At 42.5% G+C, this 22,841-nt stretch overlaps 1 protein-coding gene across 1 annotated transcript in view; it reads left to right on the forward strand.

Annotated features, from left to right (window-relative positions):
* The window catches only part of LOC126234805 (Down syndrome cell adhesion molecule-like protein Dscam2), a 222,741-nt gene that overhangs the window by 64,079 nt on the left and 135,821 nt on the right, over positions 1-22,841 (forward strand). Inside the window, exon 3 of the mRNA XM_049943552.1 lies at positions 9,485-9,670. Coding sequence (XP_049799509.1) covers positions 9,601-9,670 — 70 coding nt within the window. The 5' untranslated portion in view covers positions 9,485-9,600. The remainder of the gene's footprint in view (positions 1-9,484; positions 9,671-22,841) is intronic.

The raw sequence follows: 22,841 nt of genomic DNA on the forward strand, positions 1-22,841 counted from the left end.
GCTGATAAGGTCAATATGTACATGACGAAAACATCCTAGCAGATCATCAAACTTGCTACAGGGGGGAGAGGTGTGCCATCCGATTTTGTTGCATTGTCAGGAAATGCAACTGCGTGCCCAGGTTTGACAGTCCTACTTAACATTATTCAAGTCAAAACACTCGGTGACGAGGCATGTGGTGATGCGGACACCAGGGTGGGTGAGGTTATGCAAGACGTCGAAGGCTTTTCGGCATAACGTGGGAGGGAGCAAAGGCCACAGAGTTCCAGTAGAAGGGTCGCACCACACTTTGTCTGAAACGCCAGGGAACTTGGCTTTGGTAAACACAAGCGATGTCTGAGGATCCATGACGAGAGCTTGAGATTTCTTGTCAGAGGCCTGGAGAGCGGTGAGGTCAGTTAAATCAATTATGCATGAGACAGTATTGATCCACGAAAAGAAATCAGTAGTGATGTTTTCTGTGCCTGTGATGTAGCATACGTCGGTAGCGAATTGAGAGACCAGGTCAAAGTGGCGGGAATGCTGAAAGGATGGGTCCTCGGGAGGGTTGCAGAAGGCGTCCGCCAGTGGTTTGTGGTCAGTAAGGGTGAAGAAAGAATGGCCCTCGATGTCAGGGCAAAAGTGTTTGATGGCTTCTTAGACCGCCAGAAGTTCTCTGTCAAAAGTGGAATATTTCTTCTATGCTCTAGACAGTTTTTAGAGAAGAAATGAAGGGGTGAAACCATGTCGCCTTTGCGTTGCTGTAATACTGCTCTGACCACGATGTTGCTGGCATCCATAGTGATGAACAACTTGGCAGACGGATCGGGGTGGGTGAGTACGACGGTGTGAGCTAATGCTGTCTTTAGAGCCCTAAAGGCCTCTAGCATAGGTTCAGTCCAACAGACAGGCTTAAGGTCCAAAGTCTGTTTGCTGGATATCAAATCCATCAGCAGGGCCTGTACAGCAGCGGCAGAAGGTACATGTCGGCGGTAGTAATTTGTAGTGCCCAGCAAATGTCGGAGTTCTTCGTACGTAGCCAGAGGTGGCAATGATGTGACAGCCTGCACATGGGATTTGGGAGGGTGTATTCCATCTGCAGAGACAGTGTAACCCAAAAATGTTACAGAAGATTGATGCAATTGGAATTTATCTTTGTTGACCTCGACATCGTTGGAGTTCAAGATCTGGAGGACCTGGGATAAATGATCTTCATGGTCCTCAGTCAACTTGCTGAAAATGAGGATGTCATCCAGGTATGCAAAGCAGAACTTGAACTGTCATAAGATTGAATCAATGAAATGTTAACACATCTGTGCGGCATTCTTTAAACCAAATGGCATGAAGTTGTATTGGAACAAACCGAGCGGTGTGATGATAGCCATCTTTGGAATGTCTTCTGGCGCTACGGGAATCTGGTGATAGGCACGTTTACAGTCTATCACACTGATGATTGTGGCGCCCGATAACGTATGGGTGAAATCGTTTATGTTCGGCACTGGGTAATTGTCCATTATGGTATGAGCATTTAAGCATCTGTAATCACTACACATTCGAAAATAACAGTCCTGTTTGGTGACAAGGTGAATCGGTGAAGACCAATTGCTGTCCGATGACTGTAGAATGCCTGCCTCCAGAAGTTCGTTAATTTGCTGCTGGGCCGCGCGCAACTTAATGGGGTTGAGGCGCCTAACCTTGTGCCTAATAGGAGCGCCGGCAGTGGTAATTATCTTGTGTGTTGTTCCATCAGTGATGGAAGAGACCGAGAACTGCACACGAGGCTGAGTAACATCCTGATGAAGTTTTGGGACGAGTGGGGTGTGGTGAGGCATAGCCGTTAACGTGAGTGGGAAAAGGTACCATGAAAGTCACATGCCTATTATGTGAGCATGGCGTGCACTTGTTTGGAGAGGTCAGCTGCATGCGCAGCACAGAGCGGATCAGGGCGCGCAGCGACTGTGTGTTGTTAGCTTTTGCCTTGAGTAACAGGCGCCGGCGAAAAAAGGCGTTGGTGTCATGCGGGGAACGGTGGTGGCCCCAAAATCACATGGTTAGCGTGCGAGAGAGGGGGAATGTTTACCAACATGCAGGGCGGCTGCCTGCGCGGTGGGTGTGTTGGCATTGCGTGCACGACTATCATTAGAAGCACTGTTTGAAACATATGGCGCTGCACATAGCGGGCGTGTGGCAGGTGCAGAGATCACTGAACGCAAATTGTCACACGCAATGAATGTTTTTGAACTAATGTGATGAGTGTCTGTGCTGGTGTCTGCTGATGAAGGTTGATCAGGTGAAGGAACTGTGGATTGCAGTTGCAGCAGTGATGTATGAGCCATGGTGAGCTCATCGAAAGTGTAAGCAATGCGTTGTTTCAACTTGTTGTTTTGCCGACGGAGTTGCACCGCTGCATCATACTCTTATAGTAGATTAGTGACGCAGTCACAATTCTGCCCACGAGGGTGGAGCACTCGCAATCCATATCACATGTCACGACGGAAACGGAACGGCAAACATAAGTGCTTGAGCATGGTATCTGAGTGTCAGAAGGGTGTTGTAGCACTGAACCTTGGACTATGTTCGGGGAGAGTTTGTACTGGGATAAGAAATCCATACCGGGAATTGGTTTGTCAACATCGGGGATGTAAAAAGCCCATAGGAAACGTAGAGAAGGAAATAGGTGCACCATAACTTTAGCAGAGCCAACAGTTTGTAATGCTGATTCGTTGACAGCGCGTAGAAGCGACTTCGTCAGTGAAAAATGGGAGGAGCCGACAATGTAGGCATGATGGACACTTGAGCACCTGTGTCGACGAGGAAAACAAGCCGCGACGAAATGTCGGTCACGTATAAACAACCGCTTGGCTGAGAGAATGACTGGATGGAGTGCAATGTTTGAGGACACCTGTGAAGTTCCCCACAGGACTTGGCATCTTTTAGATCCTGCAGTCAGCGTTTGGGTGCTGGCAAGGTAATCTGCACTTCTTGGCCTCATCCCTGAAAATCTTGTGGTACCAACAGTACGGATGAGCCGAATGTTGTGGTGGCAGTGATTGTGACAGCGGATCAGGTTTGTCCTCGTTGATCTGTTCCAGAACTTAAACCAGGACGTACGGTGCATTTGCAGTTCTTGAATGCTCAGAAGGAGCAGAGAGCGAATGAGTACTGCCCGGTGGTGTAGATGGCATGGAGGCAGAACGAGTCCTGCCTCTGCCCACAGACGGTTGGTAAACAGGCAGTATAGTGCCAACCAGCGGTGAGAGGTGTGCTGGTTGTTTTTGTCAGGGTAGTGCATACAGCTGATCTGCGATGCGAAGGCGAGAGCTAATAGACTCGAAGAAGTGTGGTATCAGGCGTGTCTGCAGGTAGGTAGGTAACTTGGCAGACCATACCACCCACAGGGTAACGTCCGGTATCGTGTGTTCACTGACAAGTAACCGAAGGTGGTGCCAGCGTTGTGACGGAGTGCGATCCCCCAGGTGTTCCTCATGGAGGATCTTGATTATTAATTCCTGTGGCGACAAGGCAAGTCAGTCCAATATTGTCTTCTTGGCGAACTCATATTTTGGCAGCAGCGGTGGCGAAAGGAGGAGGTCTGAAATTAAATCTTGAATGGTCATGGAGGTGCATGACAAGACATAGAAATTTAGAGTTGTTGTCGGTCACCTGATGTAACTCGAAAAGGTGCTCCACAAGTGCGGCAGACAGCCGGGGGGTGGGGGTGGTTTTGGCTTATCTTGGAAGGCCTGCTATCTCGTGGTAGCATAGGCTGTCCCATAACCCAGCACTACTGGTATGGGCGTGTTACTAGCAAACACGTCCCGAACAACAGCCAGTTGCAATGTCCCTGATGAGTCACAGAAGCACGACAGGGCAGGCACTGTCGGTACCGTGGGAACGAACGGATGAGAGGCACATGAGGTAGGCCTGTAAACAGGACTGGAGGTTAAAGGCACAGTACATAAATTGTCCACCTCAGAAATGATGCGCAAGTTTGGCACGGCAGGTGCAGACAGTACTGTGGAAGGAGCGAGCGGCTGTATGGTCAGAATCAGGTCCCCCATGAGTGGGGGGGGGGGGGGTAGGGGGGGGTTTGGTACTTGGTGTGGCAACAGCAAGAATTTTCTGAGCTCATCGGAGATGCACCCTGTGTTGTAGGACCATAAATCACTGGTGAAACCTGCTGGCAGTCACACTGTCATGGTACAACGTTCCTGGATGCTGAAGTGCTGTTGGATGTGCTCGGACTCACATGGTCGAGAAACTGGGCAACAGATCTGATGGTTAAGCCTGGTGAACTTGATGTATAAAAATGTCCATTATTAAATTGTGAGGAAGGCAAAACTGGCATAGCTTGATAGCAGTTGACCACATGTGCGTTTTGCATGAAGGAAACATTGCACACGGCAGTACTGTAACCGACGTTCTGGCGCATAGAGGATCAAAGCACATGTGCAATTTTGGGTCCGTTTGAACACTACATGAGTGATTGATTGTTACATGATTCACGTCTCCTTTCACATGTTGGTGTGCACAGTCTGGTGACATGAAACCTGAGTCCATTGTTTGAGGTAGCGGCGTAACACTCGGCTATTATAGAGCTCCAAAGTTTGAGGTTAACTTTGTTGGAGATCGCGAATCACTGTCTGTTAGCGGTGAAACAACAGTTGTCAGGGGATTGGAGTGGCCTGGCAGTAATAGCTGAGCCTCCAAATCCTTATATAAAATGTTGGGTGAGGCAGCCATGGTGTTGAACATAAAACCTGTTGATTCCACACAGCCATCTCGGAAGACGTAGAAACTTCTGGGTCAACAATATGGGAAATAGAAATATGGATAACTGTATATGCAACAAACTGTTCCCATAAATGTCTATACAAACATATATTTCAGCACAAAGAAAGATACACGTGCACACTGTACAAGGTACAAAGGCTGACTGGAACATTAATATGGCGGCTCGTCAGAGCGGTTAGAGTTCAGTGCTTTACGTGGTCAATGTGACCTATCGATGGCACATGTTCATTCGAAAAGCAAGTTTTAGGGGGAATTCAATGTTTTAGATAGAAAAGTCAAATCTGTTGATATAATTGGATTTCATGGAATCGGAACACTTTCTCCTTTAGCTGAATAACTATTTATAGTAATTCTAACATTATTTTGGTCCAAATGTGTAATTTGGAAGCACATACTATTACACAATCTAGTGCACCAAAGTTTCTCAGTTTATAAGATGACGTTCGTAACAATTCCAAAGAAATATGAAATGACTTGTTCAGTGTTTATAATATTATTAACAGGAGCTACTCCAATATCTCCATCTACTTGTGACATAATTATTTAATTTACCTGTCCTACAAAGTCATTATCTGACACCTAAATTGCCCTTTCTCACAACCATTTTTTATTTCCCACATTTGCTTGGGTTCAGGATAAACTTCACTCACTAACTATTCTGTACTGTGAGCAGTATTAGCGAAGTCACGATGTAATGTAATCATGCCATTTATATTTGCATCAATACCATCTTCACCAATTTTCAGAAGAGCATCCACGTATTGTCTGTGTCATTGTACAGTTGTACATACGTATTTGTTGTTAAACTAAATTTTGTGACATGCTGACGTAAGGTTGATGCCTTTAAACATGGATTTACTTCATCTGCTAGTGTGCCTTCAGTTATTACAGGTAGACTCTGTCTAAAGTCACCAGCCAATAAATTGACCATCTGTCCTAAGATTGGTTGGTTGCTTTTAATATCTTGCTTGGTATCATTTAGTGTTTCAATTGTGTTTTTTTTTTTTTTGGGGGGGGGGGGGGTGGACATTGTAGGTTCTTCCCAAACCAACAGCTTAAACTGCTGCAACATCTGTCCATAATAACTACTTTTATTGGTGTTACAAGTAGTTGTTTCTTCTTGAGCTAATTTTAGCAGCAACTTAAGTACTGAATGCGCCATTCAACCATTACTGAGTAGCTCGGCAGCTATTCAAGAGGAGCTCCTGCAACAGCAACTCTTATATTTCTGAATTTGGACTAAGAACAAATTCAAAAGAGAAGTCTTACCAGTTGCTTCCAGAACATCTAAAAAGAATGAAATTGCTTCACCACTCAGTTTGTTGCATAATGTTGTTGAAAACTGTTGTCTGTTCTGGTCTCAGTTGTCAAACATACTCGCTGAGTCACTTTTACAGTGGAATAGTGTCATTTCTCCTCTGTCATTGTACATTACAACTAACTTCCTCAATTGTAATTAGTATACCCAATCCAAAGTAAGATAAATCTTTTCCAGTTATCATTATTTGTGGTCTTCCACCTTCATGCGAGCTTAATTGTAGATAAAATCATTGTAGGTAGCAGCAAGGGACTTAAGTCTCTGCAGTAAATCTTCTGCCGTATCTTTTCATCTTTCTTTTCTTTTTTTTTTTTTTTTTAATTTTTCCCCACTTTTGTTGTGGTTTTGGAAGCCCATAGGTTCCTATTAATATTACAGAAAGCTGTGTCACTTTGCTTGCTGATCTGCATGTACAGGCTCCTCCAGAGATAGATCCCAATGATAACCATTTTCTAGAGAAATTTTTGACTCACACACTTGTCCGAATGTTAATAATTCCTGACCATTGTGTTTTTTATTGTCTTTGAAACATGTTGCCCTTGTACATGGTGTAGCATCATTCTCAAGCAAAACCATTCCATGTTGGTGGCATGCACCTGACAGGCTGGACCTAAAGCATCTCCAGATTGGATACCCGTGTACAGGGATTCCTCCAACTCAAAGTTTCCATTCTTCTCTTGATGTAATTTGGGTATAATATCTTGGCACACCAATGTATAGAAGAGTTATTGTGAAATCATTTCTTGCACAAAAGGAAAAAAAAAGCAGTCAGTGTTGTTTTTAACAGGCTTAATAGTCGACCATAAAAATTATTTTGATTAAAATACACACTTTTGCCCTTTCCTAAGTGAACACAGAGATGTGTTATGGTGGAATGTCTTTCTTACAAATATTTTTTATAACATACTTGGAACTATTGTGTCTTATCAGTGGTTAAATCGGACATTTATGCGCTGATGATACTATCAGTTTGATTGGGTCTCAATTTGTCTTGTAACTAAAGTAATTTTCCTTACCTATAAATGATGTTAGCATCTTTACTTTCAAACTAAAAACTCTCCAACCATATCGTGTCTGTCAAAAGCAGCCTGTTCTGATAAGAATTCATTGACTACTTCCTGTCAGACTGGGTTACATGTGAAGGTAATGAATAAATTGGGACAACCATACATGTGCACATAGATGAATGCATATTGAGTATAATCTTGCATGTGTCATTGACTTCACAAATGAAGAGGATAGAGTTGCCATCTTTCCCATATTATTAGGATTTACATTTGCAATACTTGCCAAAGCACCTTTAAGATTAATATAATTCTCTACTTTCAACTTTACTTGATTTCACTATATGAAATTGCAGTCGTTCACTGTACACCTTAACAAACATATCAACATTAAAATGATTAGCCCATTGCTTGGATGGTAATATCATATTAAAATCATTTTCTCATACCATCATATGATATGCATAAAAGTCCATGTACTGTGGTGCCACTCCCCCTATCTGTGGTAAATCAAAATGCAGCCATCATTTTCAAACTAACAGAACCAGTATTCATCCAACAACACTGTCCTGTCCCCAGTGATGTTGTTCCATACACCATTGCCATCTAGCATGTTTCTGTACATTTGTAAAAGGCAGGCAGAGAAGTGGACAATGCTTACATAACTCATGCCATAATAAACAGTGACCAACTGTCACCACTGATAGTTTATGATGTGTTATGTTGTGCCTGAGCTGAGGAGGACATGAGTCTGTCCCCAATCCCATTTGTAGGAGCTGTCGATCTTCTTGGGGGGTTGTCTGGGCGCTGCGACTTGACCCATTTCGCCGTGTTCCATGGACTTTGATAAACCATTCTGTACACACCTGTTGCACTGTCGAAACGTCCTACACGAACAGCAATTTCTCAGATGGATTCATCACATTCTCTCACAGCATTAATGCATCCTCTTTCAACCTCACTTATTTGATGATACAGTTTTTGCATATGTCTGTGAGGCATCCTGCATGTCTGCTCAGATCACACTCACTTTCTGTTTATAGTCAAAACTAAAGCTGCACTTGTACATCAATAAAATGAAATGAAACCTGGGTACGGCTTTATTGGTCAGGAGGCCCCAGTCAGGATGTTCAGCCTCTTGGTACAAGTCTTTTTACTTGACAGCACTTTGGAGACTTGTGTGTCAATAATGATAAAATGATGATGAGGGCAACAAACAAACAAACACACACACACACACACACACACACACACACACATGCGCACATCTCAGAAGCTGTAAGAGTTGTGAGGCTCAGCGGCTAAAATCAACAGGGTCGTTACTGATATTAGTATGGAAGTATGGATTAGACGTATAGAGGATTGTACAGGCTTTGTATTCAGCACGTTGAATACAATTATGTAGAACATAGCAATGTCACAGAGTAAATAGCTTTTTCTAGGGTAATTAGTGTTCCATATTTTGTGTTATATTCTTCAAATCAATAAATGTGTTATATCACACCCTTTCTAAAGCAACCTGTGTCCTTCCTCAGCATTTAAGCTACCTCTAAACCAAATTTAATGAAAACTGGTTCAGCAGTTAATCATGAAAGCATAACAGATAGAGTTACTTTCACATTTATTATGTTACAATGGATATGCCTTCTAATATGATTCTAGAAAATTTCTGTTTGCTTTTGACACTAACTTGAGAGTGAAGGATGGTAAGTGTAACATTGGCATTATATCAAATAATGTAATTCAGGGCATAACGTCATGACTTGTAGTCAATAAATTGATGCTAAATCACAGTAAGACCCAGTTTTTAAAGTACATAACACAAAATTAAACTAAAACTGACTTTTGATTCAGTCAGGAATCCCCTCTTTGCCTGTGATAGTCTGCTTTTTGTGTCCTCCTTGCTTCATCTGTCATGTGTTATTTTGCTTCCAAGGTCACCAAATTCTTTCACTTTGTATACTTAGTCTTTCAATTAGAAAACACTAAATCTAGTTACCAGATAAACTCATAGTACCATAAAATTTTATTTTGCTCCACAAACCTCTGAAAAAAGACTTTATAAATGTCCTGTTTGTGTCTTCTATCTCTTTTCTTTCCATTTCTTGTGTTTAATGGTGTAATGCTTTGCTGTTAATTTAACTTATTGAAGTAATATGACTCTGCTTAATGCAATATGGAGCAACATATGAAAGACCATGTCTCAAAGAGTCACATGATTAACAAAAATAGATTTTTTTCTGTGGGAAATACTTGAAAGTCTAAAAGCCAGTAAATTAATACAGTTTAATAGTCCACAATCAGAAGCAATTCAGAAATAAAATTCTTAACTAATCACCTTAAAGAGTGTAATGCAGATCATTTTAACTAAACTACTTTGTTGTTTCAGGTTATTACTTGTATTTCAAGCGAGAATTCGGTGAATGGGAGAAAGTGAGGATTCTGTCTAACTACTCAAGTTACACTCTTAACAATCTACAGTGTGGCACCAAGTACCACTTTTACATGCAGGCCTTCAATCAATTGGGTCAGAGCACACCTACATTAACAGTCACAACTCGCACACAAGGCTCAGGTGAGAATCCACCAGGAAATTATTATTAAAATTCTATAAGTTTGAAAATAGTGAATCAAAAGAAATATGAATTAGGGTACAATGCTGTTCGCCACATAGAGGAGACACTGAACAGAGCACTGGCACATTTAATGTAGATTGTTGGATAAAGTGTTGGACTAAGTCCTCCATCAGATGCAGAAACACGTAAACAGTCATACAGCCACACCTGTCTCTCCCTCTCTATCTCTCTCTCTCTCTCTCTCACACACACACACACACACACACACACACACACAGCTGCGGCCATTGTTGTATCTGCGTGCTGAAGCCTGACTGAAGTGAGAAGTGATCTTGGCTGGGATGGTTGCCAGAGATACAAAAGAGGTGTGGGGCTGAAAGGAAGATAGGGAGATGGGTAACAGGCTAAGATTGTGAGAAGATGCTGGAGTGTTGTCTGTGAGGTTGTGTGAGAATGTGCCAGTGACATGATGATGTGCTGCAGATTTCAGGGAGAGTTCAACACCCATGCAGTTCTGAAAATCCAGTGTTACTAGCAATAACTGCACAGCTATGCAGGAGCCTGCCATATGTGGCCTCCTACAGTGTGTGTGTGTGGCGGAGGTGGTGAGGGGGGGGGGGGGGACATGCTGAAGTGCTGTGTTGGTGCACTAATGAAACAGCATTCAATTAACAGACATTTATTTCCAAAGTTTTACAATCACACTGTCTTCTTCCCAGTGCTGTGTTGAGCCCACATTGCATGAAAGTGCAGGATAGCATGACAGTGTCCAGTGAGGAATCTGCCTTTGCAGGCCCTGGTATCACCTGAGGGCAGTGCCGCTGACCTGTTGCAGGAGGGTACATTGGCCAGCATGTTGCTACAGCTTGGTATGGCTGTGGACACCTGTCAGAGCCTCAGCACTCTCACCTAATGAAGCTGTGCTTAGGCTCAACCCCAGAAATGTGCATGCCCCTGTTGTCGTTTATTGAGATGAAATGTCAGTGGTAGACTGGACAGTGATGTGAAGGACACCCCAAGACGGGCTCCAGCATACAACTTGTGAGGTGGTACTTGTGTTCCCCAGGAATGCTGGCACAGGTAGCCTACTACAAAGTTGAACAGCTCATAAGTGGGAAGTTCATCCAAGGAGAATCAGCCCAGCCTCCACCTTCAGACTGTCCCCATTGTGACCAGAAGGAATGCAGCTTCAAGAATTGAAGTTCCCTCTTAGTAAGATAGCTGAAGACTCATAGCAGTGAACTCCAAGCTGGTGGAGGCTGTAGACTTTGGAGTATTCTAGTAGAGTAGCCCTTCCATTGGTATCAGTTATGCAGATGGAATGGCCACACACTGAGAATGAGTGGAAGGAAGGTGAAGGATTTATAGCAGTCAGTGACATGATTCACCCCATACTGGTTACTGAATGTAGCCCCATTTTCTGAGCCCATCAGTGCTCTTGGCTGACCAAACTTCAGGGTTTTAGAGCATTCCTGTTTGCAAAGTTGGCAACCTGAAAGGTATTCTTATGTTACAGCCCCATTACAGAAGAACATTGTGTCTGCTCTTCACTGTTGTCTAAGTGCTGAATCAGATGTTCCTGGTGCTCTCTCTCACACAGTATGAGGCAATGGGCTTCCCATTTGTTTGTATTTCTGTTCTTCTGAGTGTTGCCATTGGTTGTGCCACCATTGCACACTTATGAGATGTGCTCCACTTAGAGGAGCAATCAAATTTTCCTCCTGCACGTAATTGCTGTTGTGCTGTGCAACATTCCCGTGTCCTTCATAAAATTTTCCACAAATTTTTGAAATTTGCCAACTGGTACACACATTCTATTAATTCATCCTCCATGGAGTATCTCTGTTTTTAAAATGAAGCTGATTTCACAAATCTTAAACCCCTTAAACTATTACACTAATTCCTAATCAACTCTTTACTCCTACTTCCTAGTATTTATATTTATAATTTGTCTTTAATTACTCATTGTATTTCCTGTCTTAGCAAGAGATTTGCAGTCATCATTACTCCTCCTGAACTTCTGTCAGAATTCCTTCTTTCATTGCTTCATTCTGCAATTCCCCAGAGGTGTCTTCTATTCCACACACATCATTTCTCACCTTTCACATATTCAGAGTCAATTCAGAGTCAAACGTCCAATGATGACTTGCTTACAAAACATCACGTTGGCTTGAGATCACCACCTGAGATTCAAGAGATCGGTTCCATAATGCGTTCCCTACCCACCTCTTTATGATGTGTAGGAACAGCAAGATTTCCATATTTGTCCTGGTGGCTCATGCTGGCATGCCATCGGAGGGAAAGGAATTTCTTTCCACTTATCCTCCCTTCTTCCAAATGCGTTGATGCATAATGGAATACTCCTGAATACTAAATAATGTTAACCCGTTACTCTACCTAGTGCAAACAATAAACAAACCCCCAAAACAAAACAACATGTATCCAAATGGTTCAGAAACAAAAACACTTTCACAGTTAGTGGAAGGAAACTAAACATGTGGTCTTAATGCATATTGTGTGCTACTTGAATCCTGAACTTTTTAAACTACTGTCCTCTTCACCTTCATAGAAATTGTATACTGTACCTCCTGTGGCGTTGGTATTTGTGGCAAAGCATCTGCTGCTCCACTGTAAGGTTTGAAAGGCTTCTGTGAATGATCAGTGTCTTTGTTGGAAGCTGCGCCTTCACATTTACCACTGATTTAATCTATGTCACTAGATATGGGCTCTCGTTCTTAGTTAAATACTATTTTTTTCTTCCTTTGGGTGTATATTGGTTTGTTACCAAGACCCATTGACCCACTCAGTATTGCCAAAACTTCTCCATATGTTGCCCTGTCTCTTCCCGTTGAACAAGTGCCTTGGTATTCACTTGTTTGACCTTGTACCAATCTGCTGTTAACCCTTTCATGAACTTTTTCACTAACTCCTCATTATCATCCAATTTATGTTTCAGAATCTCATAAGGAGATGGTACCTTTCTACTGTATACCACCTCATATAGTGAAAGACCTGTACTATTGTGTGTTTTAGAATTATACACAGAGATGATGTATTGAAGATGCATAGCCCAGTTATCATGCTATCTACATAATCACTTAACATTTTTGAATTGTGTGATGTACTCTTTCAGTACAGCCATTCACTTATGATTGGAAAACACTAGTGCTATGTTCTTGGATACAAAGAGACAACACAACTGCTGCAAGATATCCAAAATATAATTTGTACTACGACCTTTAGTTATAGTATGGGAGATGCCAAATATTGGTTTTCAGTTATAAACCATCGCATTTGTGCGATTTTGTTCACATGCTGGTCTGAATCACTATCATTGGTAAAAACCAGGAAAAGTGGTCTGTTATCCTATCTGCTGTCCTATTAAATGGTCCAATAATATCTAAACCAAGCATTTCAAAAGATTTTGTCAGTTCTGGCAATCTTTGTAACAGCATACACCAGGTCTGCTCTTTTTGCACATGGAACACAAGCGCTCACATATTGTTCTAGATGTTGCTTTCAGGTTCTTCACCAAAACCTCTCAGCTATGCATCTATTTGTCACCCTCTGCATCCCAGTCCCTCATGACCTGCCAACAGGTGGTCATGTGTCTGTTGCATTACGTTATTTCTGAATGATGTGGGAACCACCATGTGGAGTCTGCACTTCATGCTTCTGCATGGCAAGCCATCATGTGTCACAAACTGACTGTAACGTAAAAGCCCAACAGCCCATGTCAGCTGCTTGTGCTTTTAACCACTCTGACAAGTGTTCAGATAATGCTTGCAGGGCTTGGATTTTCTTACATAGCATGTCTGCCTTCATGTGTGTCTTCCCTGATTTATATATTACTTCACAATTAAACTCACTTAGCTTCAATGTCTACCATCTCAGTCTACTGGAAAGATCTTTCAAGCTCAATAGCCACCTGAGGGAAGAATGATCAGTAACCACAGTAAACATTTGTCTGTATAAATAACAGCAAAAGTCGTAATACCATAAATAACAGCTAGAATCTCTTTTTTTCTGCCCCCAAATAGTTGCATTCTTCCATGTTCAGTTGTCACGTGCATATACTGGACATATCCTATTATCAACAATTTGGTTCAAAACACAACCAATTGCTGTACTGCTCATATCACACACTAAGATGAACTCTCAGTCAAAGTTAGTAAATACCAACACCGTACACAACACCAAAGAACGTTTTAATTTCCCGAGTGCAACTTAACATTCTGCTGACCACCAGATTTCATTCCTTTTCTCAATAGACAATTCAAAGGCTTCCTATAATAATTTCAGAGGCCTAAAAGTGACTGTAACTGCCTTGTAATCTGCGGCAGTACAAAATCAAAAACTACTGATAGCCATGGATCTGTTTTTGCTCCTTCCTTGCTGCCTGTAGTTGTTAAAACACTCCTTCCAGTTGTTACATGTGTTCTTCCATATCCTTTGAAAACACAGTTCTGTCATCAATGGACACCATCCTTTTTTTATGTTTCAATAATGAAAGCACTTGATTCAAGAGTCTCTGGTGTATTTTTCAGTCAAAACGGTAATCCTAAAGTGCTGGTAATGTCCCCACGGTGTTGTAAAGGCTGTCATTGGCCTATGGTGCTAAGGACATCTGTCAGAGTCTCAGCTCTCTCGCCAAATGAAGCTGCACCTAGACTCAGCCTCAGAATTCTGTGCCCCCCTGTTGTCGAGATGGTGTGTAGGTGGAAGACTGCAACAGTGACATGAAGGAAAGCCCGAGAGGTGGTCCCAGCATACAGTAGATAAGGCAAGTACTTGTACTACGCAGTCATGATGGCACAAGTTGCCTGCTCCCAAGTTGGAAAAGCTCATAGTTGGGCAGATTGGTTCTTCAGCCATGGAAGATCAGCCTGGCTTCCATCTTCATTGCAGGAATGGAACTTGCTGAGTTGAAGTTGTCATTAATAACCCATCCCAATTCAAAAATAACAGTGAAGTGCATAGCTACAATACTAGAAGAAAGGATGATATTCACTATTCTGGATTAAATCTCACTTTGGCACAGAAAGGGGTGAATTATGCTGCTACAAAAATCTTTGGTCATGTGCCAAATAGTATTAAAAGTCTGACAGATAGCTAACCAACATTTAAAAGTAAATTAAAAGAATTTCTGAATGACAACTCCTACTCAATAGATGAATTCTTACATATGAAGTAGTAACTGTTTAAAAAAAATTAATTAATTACTTTGTGTAAAGAAAACTTATGTTAAAGTGACATGATCCACATCATTATGAAATGTCGTATTCATGATCTATGTAACAAGGATTAATGTAGGTATGTATGAAGTTCCCTACACATCCATACAGGTGTTGGCTCTTAGTAGTGGACTTAAAGCAGGTAGCAGCTGTAGATGCTTTGGTGTACACACCAGGTCATCCTGAAGCTAGTAGGGCTGATCTTCCATTAGCATCAGTGATGCAGATGGATTGACCAGACTCTGAGAGTGGGTAGTAGGAAGGCAAGGGACTTACAGCAGCTGATGATGTGATTGCCCCCTGCCCACCCGACTGCTGACCAAATGTGCTGCCATTTTCTGAGCCCATCAGTGCTCGGGGTTGGCCTGATGTTTAACTTGAGGGCTTCAGAGTGTTCCTTTATGCAAATTTTGCAACCAGAAAGACATTCCTGTCTCATATAAGGGTATAGTTACTTGCGTAGCCCTGTTACAGAAGAGTGTTGTGTCTTCTCTGCACTGTTTCCCAGGTGCCAAATCAGATGTCCCTGACAATCTCTCACATACACTCTGGGGCAGTGAGCTCCCCATTTGTTTGTACTTCCTTTCTTCTGAGTGTTACACCATCATTGTATAATGGGTAGACGTGCTCCATTTAGCATCATCCTAGTTGGTTCTGACAAAATTTTACTCCTGCACTTAATCACTATTATGCTGTGCAGCAAGTGAGAACTCTCTCTGCAACGTATCCTTTAGTTCCACGATCTCCTGGCCTCAACCTTCACTAGTCTGTGTCCGTTACCTGCCTCTGTTCTCTTCTGTGCTCCACTCTATCCTCTCACCTGCCTTCTGTTCCCCCAGTTCGCCTCCATAGTCCTTTCCCCTTCACTACTTTTCTCCTCTCCTCCAGCACAGCTACCAGATGCTGCACCTAGCAGCCCACCGTCCCCATACACTTCCACAGGCAACACTACAGCACCTTTCCCCATCTGTGCCCTGCTATTTCTTCCCCTTCCCACCCTACGCCTCTTAAGTACCCCCATGACATTTTCCAACCTATATTGTGGCTCATCTGAGTCATGCATTGGCACCTGGATGTGACAGTAGCTGTGCATATCTTAGTTGTGCATATATAAATGTAAGTGTGTTTCTACAACTGATGAAGGACTTCGTCTGACAGCTTAGCTCATTTTAAGTGTGCCGGTCCGCTGCACAATACCTCATTGATGTGGTAAACACTAATCATCCATAATGTACATTGTTGCTCTACCCTTAGTTTTCCATTACAGGAACTAATTGTTAATTTGGCTCCCAAGTCATTCAGTTTAATGTCAAAATTAAAGCGTTACACTGAACTGACAACTCTCACAATTTTATAAAATCCCATACATTATATATGCAAAGCATAATGTTAGTAACCTATTGCCTGTTTCTGTCATGGACTGCAGATTTTGACAGTGTATACATTTATTTTTGTAATATCCAAAACTCACTTTCAAGACCAAGTATTAGAATGCACTTACCGTATTTACTCGAATCCAAGCCGCACTCGAATCTAAGCTGCACATGAAAAATGAGACTCGAAATCAAGGAAAAAAATTTCCCAAATCCAAGCCGCACCTGAAATTTGCGACTCAAAATTCAAGGGGAGAGAAAAGTTTTAGGCCGTACCTCCAAATTGAAACAAAGTTGGTCCTTTGTAATATGAGACACAATTTAGGTCGAATGAATGACGATACAGCTACAGTAGTTTGGTTCGAGTCGTTAACTTAGCAGTTAAGCTTTCCCAGGTAGTCATTGCTATGCGTCAGGCGCTCCATCCGTATTTATACAGGTACCCTTCTTTTCATGTGCTTCGTCTGGTTTGAATTGATTTTTTATTTTTCTTTGATCTGGTAAGTGCCGTTCTTTTTGTTATAGGTATTTACATCACTCTAAGCTGAAAATGTATTATTGTACTGTATCATGCATTATTTGTCACAGTCTGATAATGAATGTTTACGGCCTGTCGCCGTTCGCGGCATGGCTTGCTTTTGTGCGCGCTACCGTCGTTTAGAATTTAAAAAAAAAGAAGAGAGAAATCATCTCATTAGCGAAACAATGGCAACAGACTGCTATTTGTTGTTACTTACACTGCTGCTTTCTTTGATAATGATCAACAAGAGCTAAATAATAGACTATGTATGATAGAAGACGTTCTGAACGAGAGTTTAGCAAAAAATTTTCTCTGTTTGAAAATCTTTTCAGACGCCTCTTTAGTACATTACATTCTGCACAGAAATTGGAGTCATCTTAGATTTAAAAATCTAGTCAATTGCCGTGCTTCATTTCTGACTGTATCACTATTAGGCATAAGAATAATACGGATAAAACATTATATGATATGTATATTCTTCCGTGTTTGCTGTTGTCTCACTCTAGTTTCGTAGTTTATTAGGCAGACAGGATTTAAATGAGATAGCAGAAAACATGAAAGAATACATGGCAAAATGTTTATATTCATATTATTCTTATGGTGAAGAGAATACTGCATGTGATTCACAATTCAAAAAGTTCCTATTAGCAACCATCTCTTCTCACAGGTAGGAAAAAATTCAGAATGTAGAGTTGGCCATATTGACAAACATCCCAAACAGTCTTGCCAGTCGGATTTTTGTAGTACATTGAAATGCTGCTACAGCCGAAGATGAACAATAGGGAATTTGTATTTACTTCGTTGGATAATGTATGAAAATGCAGCAGTCGAAACTCAGGGTGGAGAAAAAAGCTCGTCTTCCACCTATTTTTTTAATTTATTTACTGACGCAGGGGTTCTGGCGCCAGTATTTATCATTGTGCCTGCAAAACATGCCTGTGTAGCGCTACATATATTCGATGGCAGAAGTTAGTTGTGGCGGCACCTACCTACATTTTTCAGAACTTCCGCTTACTTTGCACTCGATTCTAAGCCGCAGGCGGTTTTGTGGATTACAAAAACTGGAAAAAAAGTGTGGCTTAGATTCAAGTAAATACCGTACTTCAGTCAGATAGCTAAACTTTTTATTCCTTATGCAAACAGTAGCATTACTAACTCCCTCTCTGCCACGGTTGTTTTCCCTTGTATTAAGAAAGAGTTTGTTTCAGTCCATTGTCAGTTTATATCACCTACTGTGTATCACTTGACTGTGGAAAATTTTCTGTGGAAAATTTTTTACCTAAGTCTTTAAAATTCCCTTTTGGTGCATACCCTTCACCCCTTTTTGCAGACAATAAGTCGTAGATTCTATTAAGTAAAGAGTTTTTTTCCCTTTCTGTATTTATCTTCTGGGCTGCTCTCCTCAGGTAAATATATTTCCCTTATTTCTGTATCTGGATGGACTAGCCACTGAACTTAGTGGTGATGACGCTACTATACTGGTAAAGAACCCATACCAGTCTGCACTAAACATAGCCAGGATGGAATTAGTCAAGTTGGCTACCTTCAAAATGTATTGTTTAAACATACACATCATCTGCTCTTCTTTGCCCTTGGAGGATGGGTGAAAAGGTGGGCTAAATAGTTGTTTAATGCCATTGGCATAGCAAAACTATTCAGAGATCTTCGCTGTGAATTGGGAGCCACTGTCAGACATGAGGGCGCAGGGAAGCCCTTCAATGGCCAGAACCTGGGTAAGGGCGTTGAGTGTGGCAGTCGTAGTGGTGAGTGGGTAGTTGAAAGCAGTACTCATGAGATTGAAGCACATAGAGCCCAGAAAGGCATCGGCAAAGACAAGATGAATGTGGTCCCAGGGGCGACAGGGAGTGGGCCAGGGGGGAAAAGACTGAGAAGCAGCAGCCTGGAGGTGGGCACATACAGAACAGCTATGCACCATGGCCTCCACAACTTTGTTCTGTCCTGGTCAGTAGGCATGATGTCCAGCAAGGACTTTCATCTGCAGCATACCCCAGTGCCCATGATGGAGGAGTTCCAACATAAGAGAGCATCTGCTGTCATGTCTTAAGATAGGGTCACGGCACATGTGTGTAGCAATATGTGTAGCAGCAGTTGGAACACCATCTAAGGTGCATTGACATTCTATGAATGTGGAAACAGGAGATCTCCTTTTGGTCAGATACTGGTCTGGTCATGAGGGTAGACCGTGTCTGCATTTGTGTGTTGTGTGATAGGATTGTACTTAATGGTGCAGTTGTAAGAACTAAGGAAAAGTGCCTAACTCTGGAGCCTTTGAACTGCTTATGCTGGAAACCGAGAGTGTGGCCCAAAGAGTGCTGTAATGATTTGTGATCAGTAATGGCAGTTAGCTTAGTCCTAAAGAGGTACACATTGAAATTCTTGACATCAAAGATGATTGCTAAAGCCTTTTCTCAATCTCTGAGTAGTTTATTTGAACAAGAGCCAGTGTCTTTGAGGAATAGGTGATGGGTTGCTCAGTACTGTCATCATTACAGTGTGCCGGTGTTACATTAATGCCATGGGGGGAGGGGGGAGGGGAGCATCAGCAGCCAAATCAAGTGTACGTGATGGAGAAATGTGCCTAAGGTAGGGCACCGTGCATAACGTGCTTCAGCTGGATGAAAGCATGCTCATAGGCAGCTGACCACAGGAACTGAATGCCTTTCTTCTGCATCAGGTTGAGAGAGTGCATAATGTGTGCTGCTTCAGGAAGGAACTTAGAATAATAACTCACTGTACCTAACACAGCCTGCAACTCATGTAGGTTTTGTGGACAGGGGAGAGGGTCAAAAGCCAATATGTTGTGGTCAGTATACTGAATCCCATCCTTGCTGAGAAAGTGTCCAAGATATTCCAGTTGCTACTGAAAAGAGTGACATTTGGGCAGCACTTGAGCCCAACATTGTGCAACTTAGTAAAGAGGCTGCAGATGTTGCACAAGTGCTCTTGGCACGTAGCACCTGTAAGTATTGAGTTATCAAAGTAACTGTGGTACAAGTGGAAATGGAGATGGTTAACAGTTCCAGGTATTTCTGGAAGATTGCTGTATTGAAAGAGATCCTGAATGGCAAACATTTGTATTCATACAAGTCAAAGGGTCTACTGATGACCATAATGCATTTCTCTGTAAACCAGATGGGGAACCTGGATGTAGCTTTATCTGGAACCAAGCAACACTGCATGTAAGGAATGTTACTAGAGTACAGTTGGAACACAACTGAGGTCCAGGCCCATGGGCTGTGAGCCTTATCAGCGCAGCTGCAGGTGCCAACAGGCTTGTGTGGGGGGTGTAGCTCACATCTAGCACTGAGGTGGCAGCAGCAGTCCTCACAAATATTAGGAGTGCCACGTAGCAGCTGTTGTCTGGGTCCATGTGTTCTGACAGGCTTTTGAACTCATTGGACCAGAATAGTGGATCTGTACCACACCTAAGTGCAGTAGAACCATATTAAGGGATAAACTGTGTTCTGGGAATGTAACAGGGTGGAAAGGCAGTGATGAAGGTTAGAAACATGAGAGAAAGTTGGTTGCCAGATTGTGTTCATGCACATCCCTCCTTGATAGGTCTACAAAATGAAGAGCAATCACACAGCTTTGCTTTCTCTCTACCGTACACTGAGCAAGGTGGAACAGTGGTTAGCCCATGTGCTCATATTTTGGAGGGCGACAGTTTAAACCCACATATGGCTATCCTGATTTGGGTTTTCCATCATTCTCCTATATCACTTCAAGCAAATGTCTGGATGGTTCTTTTGAAACGACATGGCTGATTTCCTTCCCCACCCTCCCTTAAACCGAGCTTGTGCTCCATCTCTAATGACCTCATTGTTAACGGTATGTTAAACACCAATCTACTGCTCCTCTCTACCACACTACATCACAAAAAGCAATCGAGGATATAATGCAAAGTCGTGTTGACTCTTCTGCAGCATGCATTATGAAACACTGGTAACGCAGTTTGCAGACATGCCTGGAGGTACTTATTTTTGACAAAATGGAATACAGATATTAATTACTACTGATATTAGTGCAAGAAATGCACACGGACATAATATATGTAAATCTCTTCACACTGTTCACAGTGTTAGAGGGAAATTAATTCTTAGTCATCTTTTATGGCACCTGTAGCATTTTATCAGGACTGGCAACTTCCCCCACAATGAGTGCTCTTTGCTATTCGGTTCACACATGGACTATAACTCCCCAGTATTTCCTGTCCCCTTCTCTCATGAGAGTAAACACAATAATTTCAGTGAATTCATGTTCATACAGTGGAGTTATTTTCAGTTAAGTGAATGTTTATTTGCAGTTGTTAGATGCACTGTTGTGTAAAAGCGTTTAACAGCTGGAACTGTCAGTATGTATTTGACAATGACGATTTCGTTGTCTCCACTATCAATGGTGGGAATACCTTTCAAAGATTAAGGGTATCAAATGCATCACCCCTGCCTCAGCTTTCTCAGGGACTTGTACTGGCGCCCTTAGTAACAGAAGTGGGTCACCTAAGTGTTGTATCTGCACTCTTCAGTGACAGTCACTACGTATGCAAAATTACATCAACTGATATCTGCATGCCAAATAATGCTAAGGTTAGGGAAACATTAGCAAAACTACACTACTGGCCATTAAAATTGCTACAGACACGAAATTTAACCGACAGGAAGAAGATGCTGTGATATGCAAATGATTAGCTTTTCAGAGCATTCACACAAGGTTGGCACCAGTGGCGACACTTACAACGTGCTGAATTGAGGAAAGTTTCCATCCGATTTCTCATACACAAACAGCAGTTGACCGGCATTGCCTGGTGAAACATTGTTGTGATGCCTCGTGTAAGGAGGAGAAATGCATACCATCACATTTCTGACTTTGATAAAGGTCAGATTGTAGCCTATCGTGATTGCGGTTTATCGTATTGCGTCATTGCTGTTCACGTTGGTCGAGATCCAATGACTGTTAGCATAATATGGAATCGGTGGGTTCAGGAGGGTAATATGGAACACCAGGCTGGATCCCAATGGCCTCGTATCACTAGCAGTCGAGATGACAGGCATCTTATCCGCATGGCTGTAACGGATTGTGCAGCCACGTCTCGATCCCTGAGTCAACAAAGGGGGACGTTTGCAAGACAACAATCATCTGCACCAACAGTTCAATGACGTTTGCAGCAGCATGGACTACCAGCTCGGAGCCCATGGCTGCGGTTACCCTTGACACTGCATCACAAACACGAGCACCTGCGATGGTGTACTCAACGACGAACCTGGGTGCACGAATGGCAAAACATCATTTTTTCGGATGACTCCAGGTTCTGTTTACAGCATCATGATGGTCACATCCGTGTTTGGTGACATCATGGTGAATGCACATTGGAAGCGTATATTCATCATCGCCATACTGGCGTATCACCCGGCGTGATGGTTTGGGGTGCCTTTGGTTACACGTCTCTGTCACCTCTTGCACGCATATATTCATCATCGCCATACTGGCGTATCACCCGGCGTGATGGTTTGGGGTGCCTTTGGTTACACGTCTGTCACCTCTTGCACTCATTGACGGTACTTTGAACAGTGGACATTCCATTTCAGATGTGTTATGACCCGTGGCTCTACCCTTCATTCAATCCCTGCAAAACCCTACATTTCAGCAGGATAATGCATGACCTCATGTTGCAGGTTCTGTACGGGCCTTTCTGGATACAGAAAATGTTCGACTGCTGCCCTGGCCAGCATATTCCCCAAATCTCTCACCAATTGAAAACATCTGTTCAATGGTGGCCGAGCAACTGGCTCGTCACAATACACCAGTCACTACTCTTGATGAGCTGTGGTATCATGTTGAAGCTGCATTGGCAGCTGTACCAGTACATGCCATCCAAGCTCTGTTTGACTCAATGCCCAGGCGTATCAAGGCCATTATTGCGGCCAGAGGTGGTTGTTCTGGTTACTGATTTCTCTGGATCTATGCACCCGAATTGTGTGAAAATGTAATCACATGTCAGTTCTAGTATAATACATTTCTCCAA

This window comes from Schistocerca nitens, chromosome 2 (genome assembly GCF_023898315.1).
Source record: "Schistocerca nitens isolate TAMUIC-IGC-003100 chromosome 2, iqSchNite1.1, whole genome shotgun sequence".
Lineage (NCBI taxonomy): Eukaryota > Metazoa > Arthropoda > Insecta > Orthoptera > Acrididae > Schistocerca > Schistocerca nitens.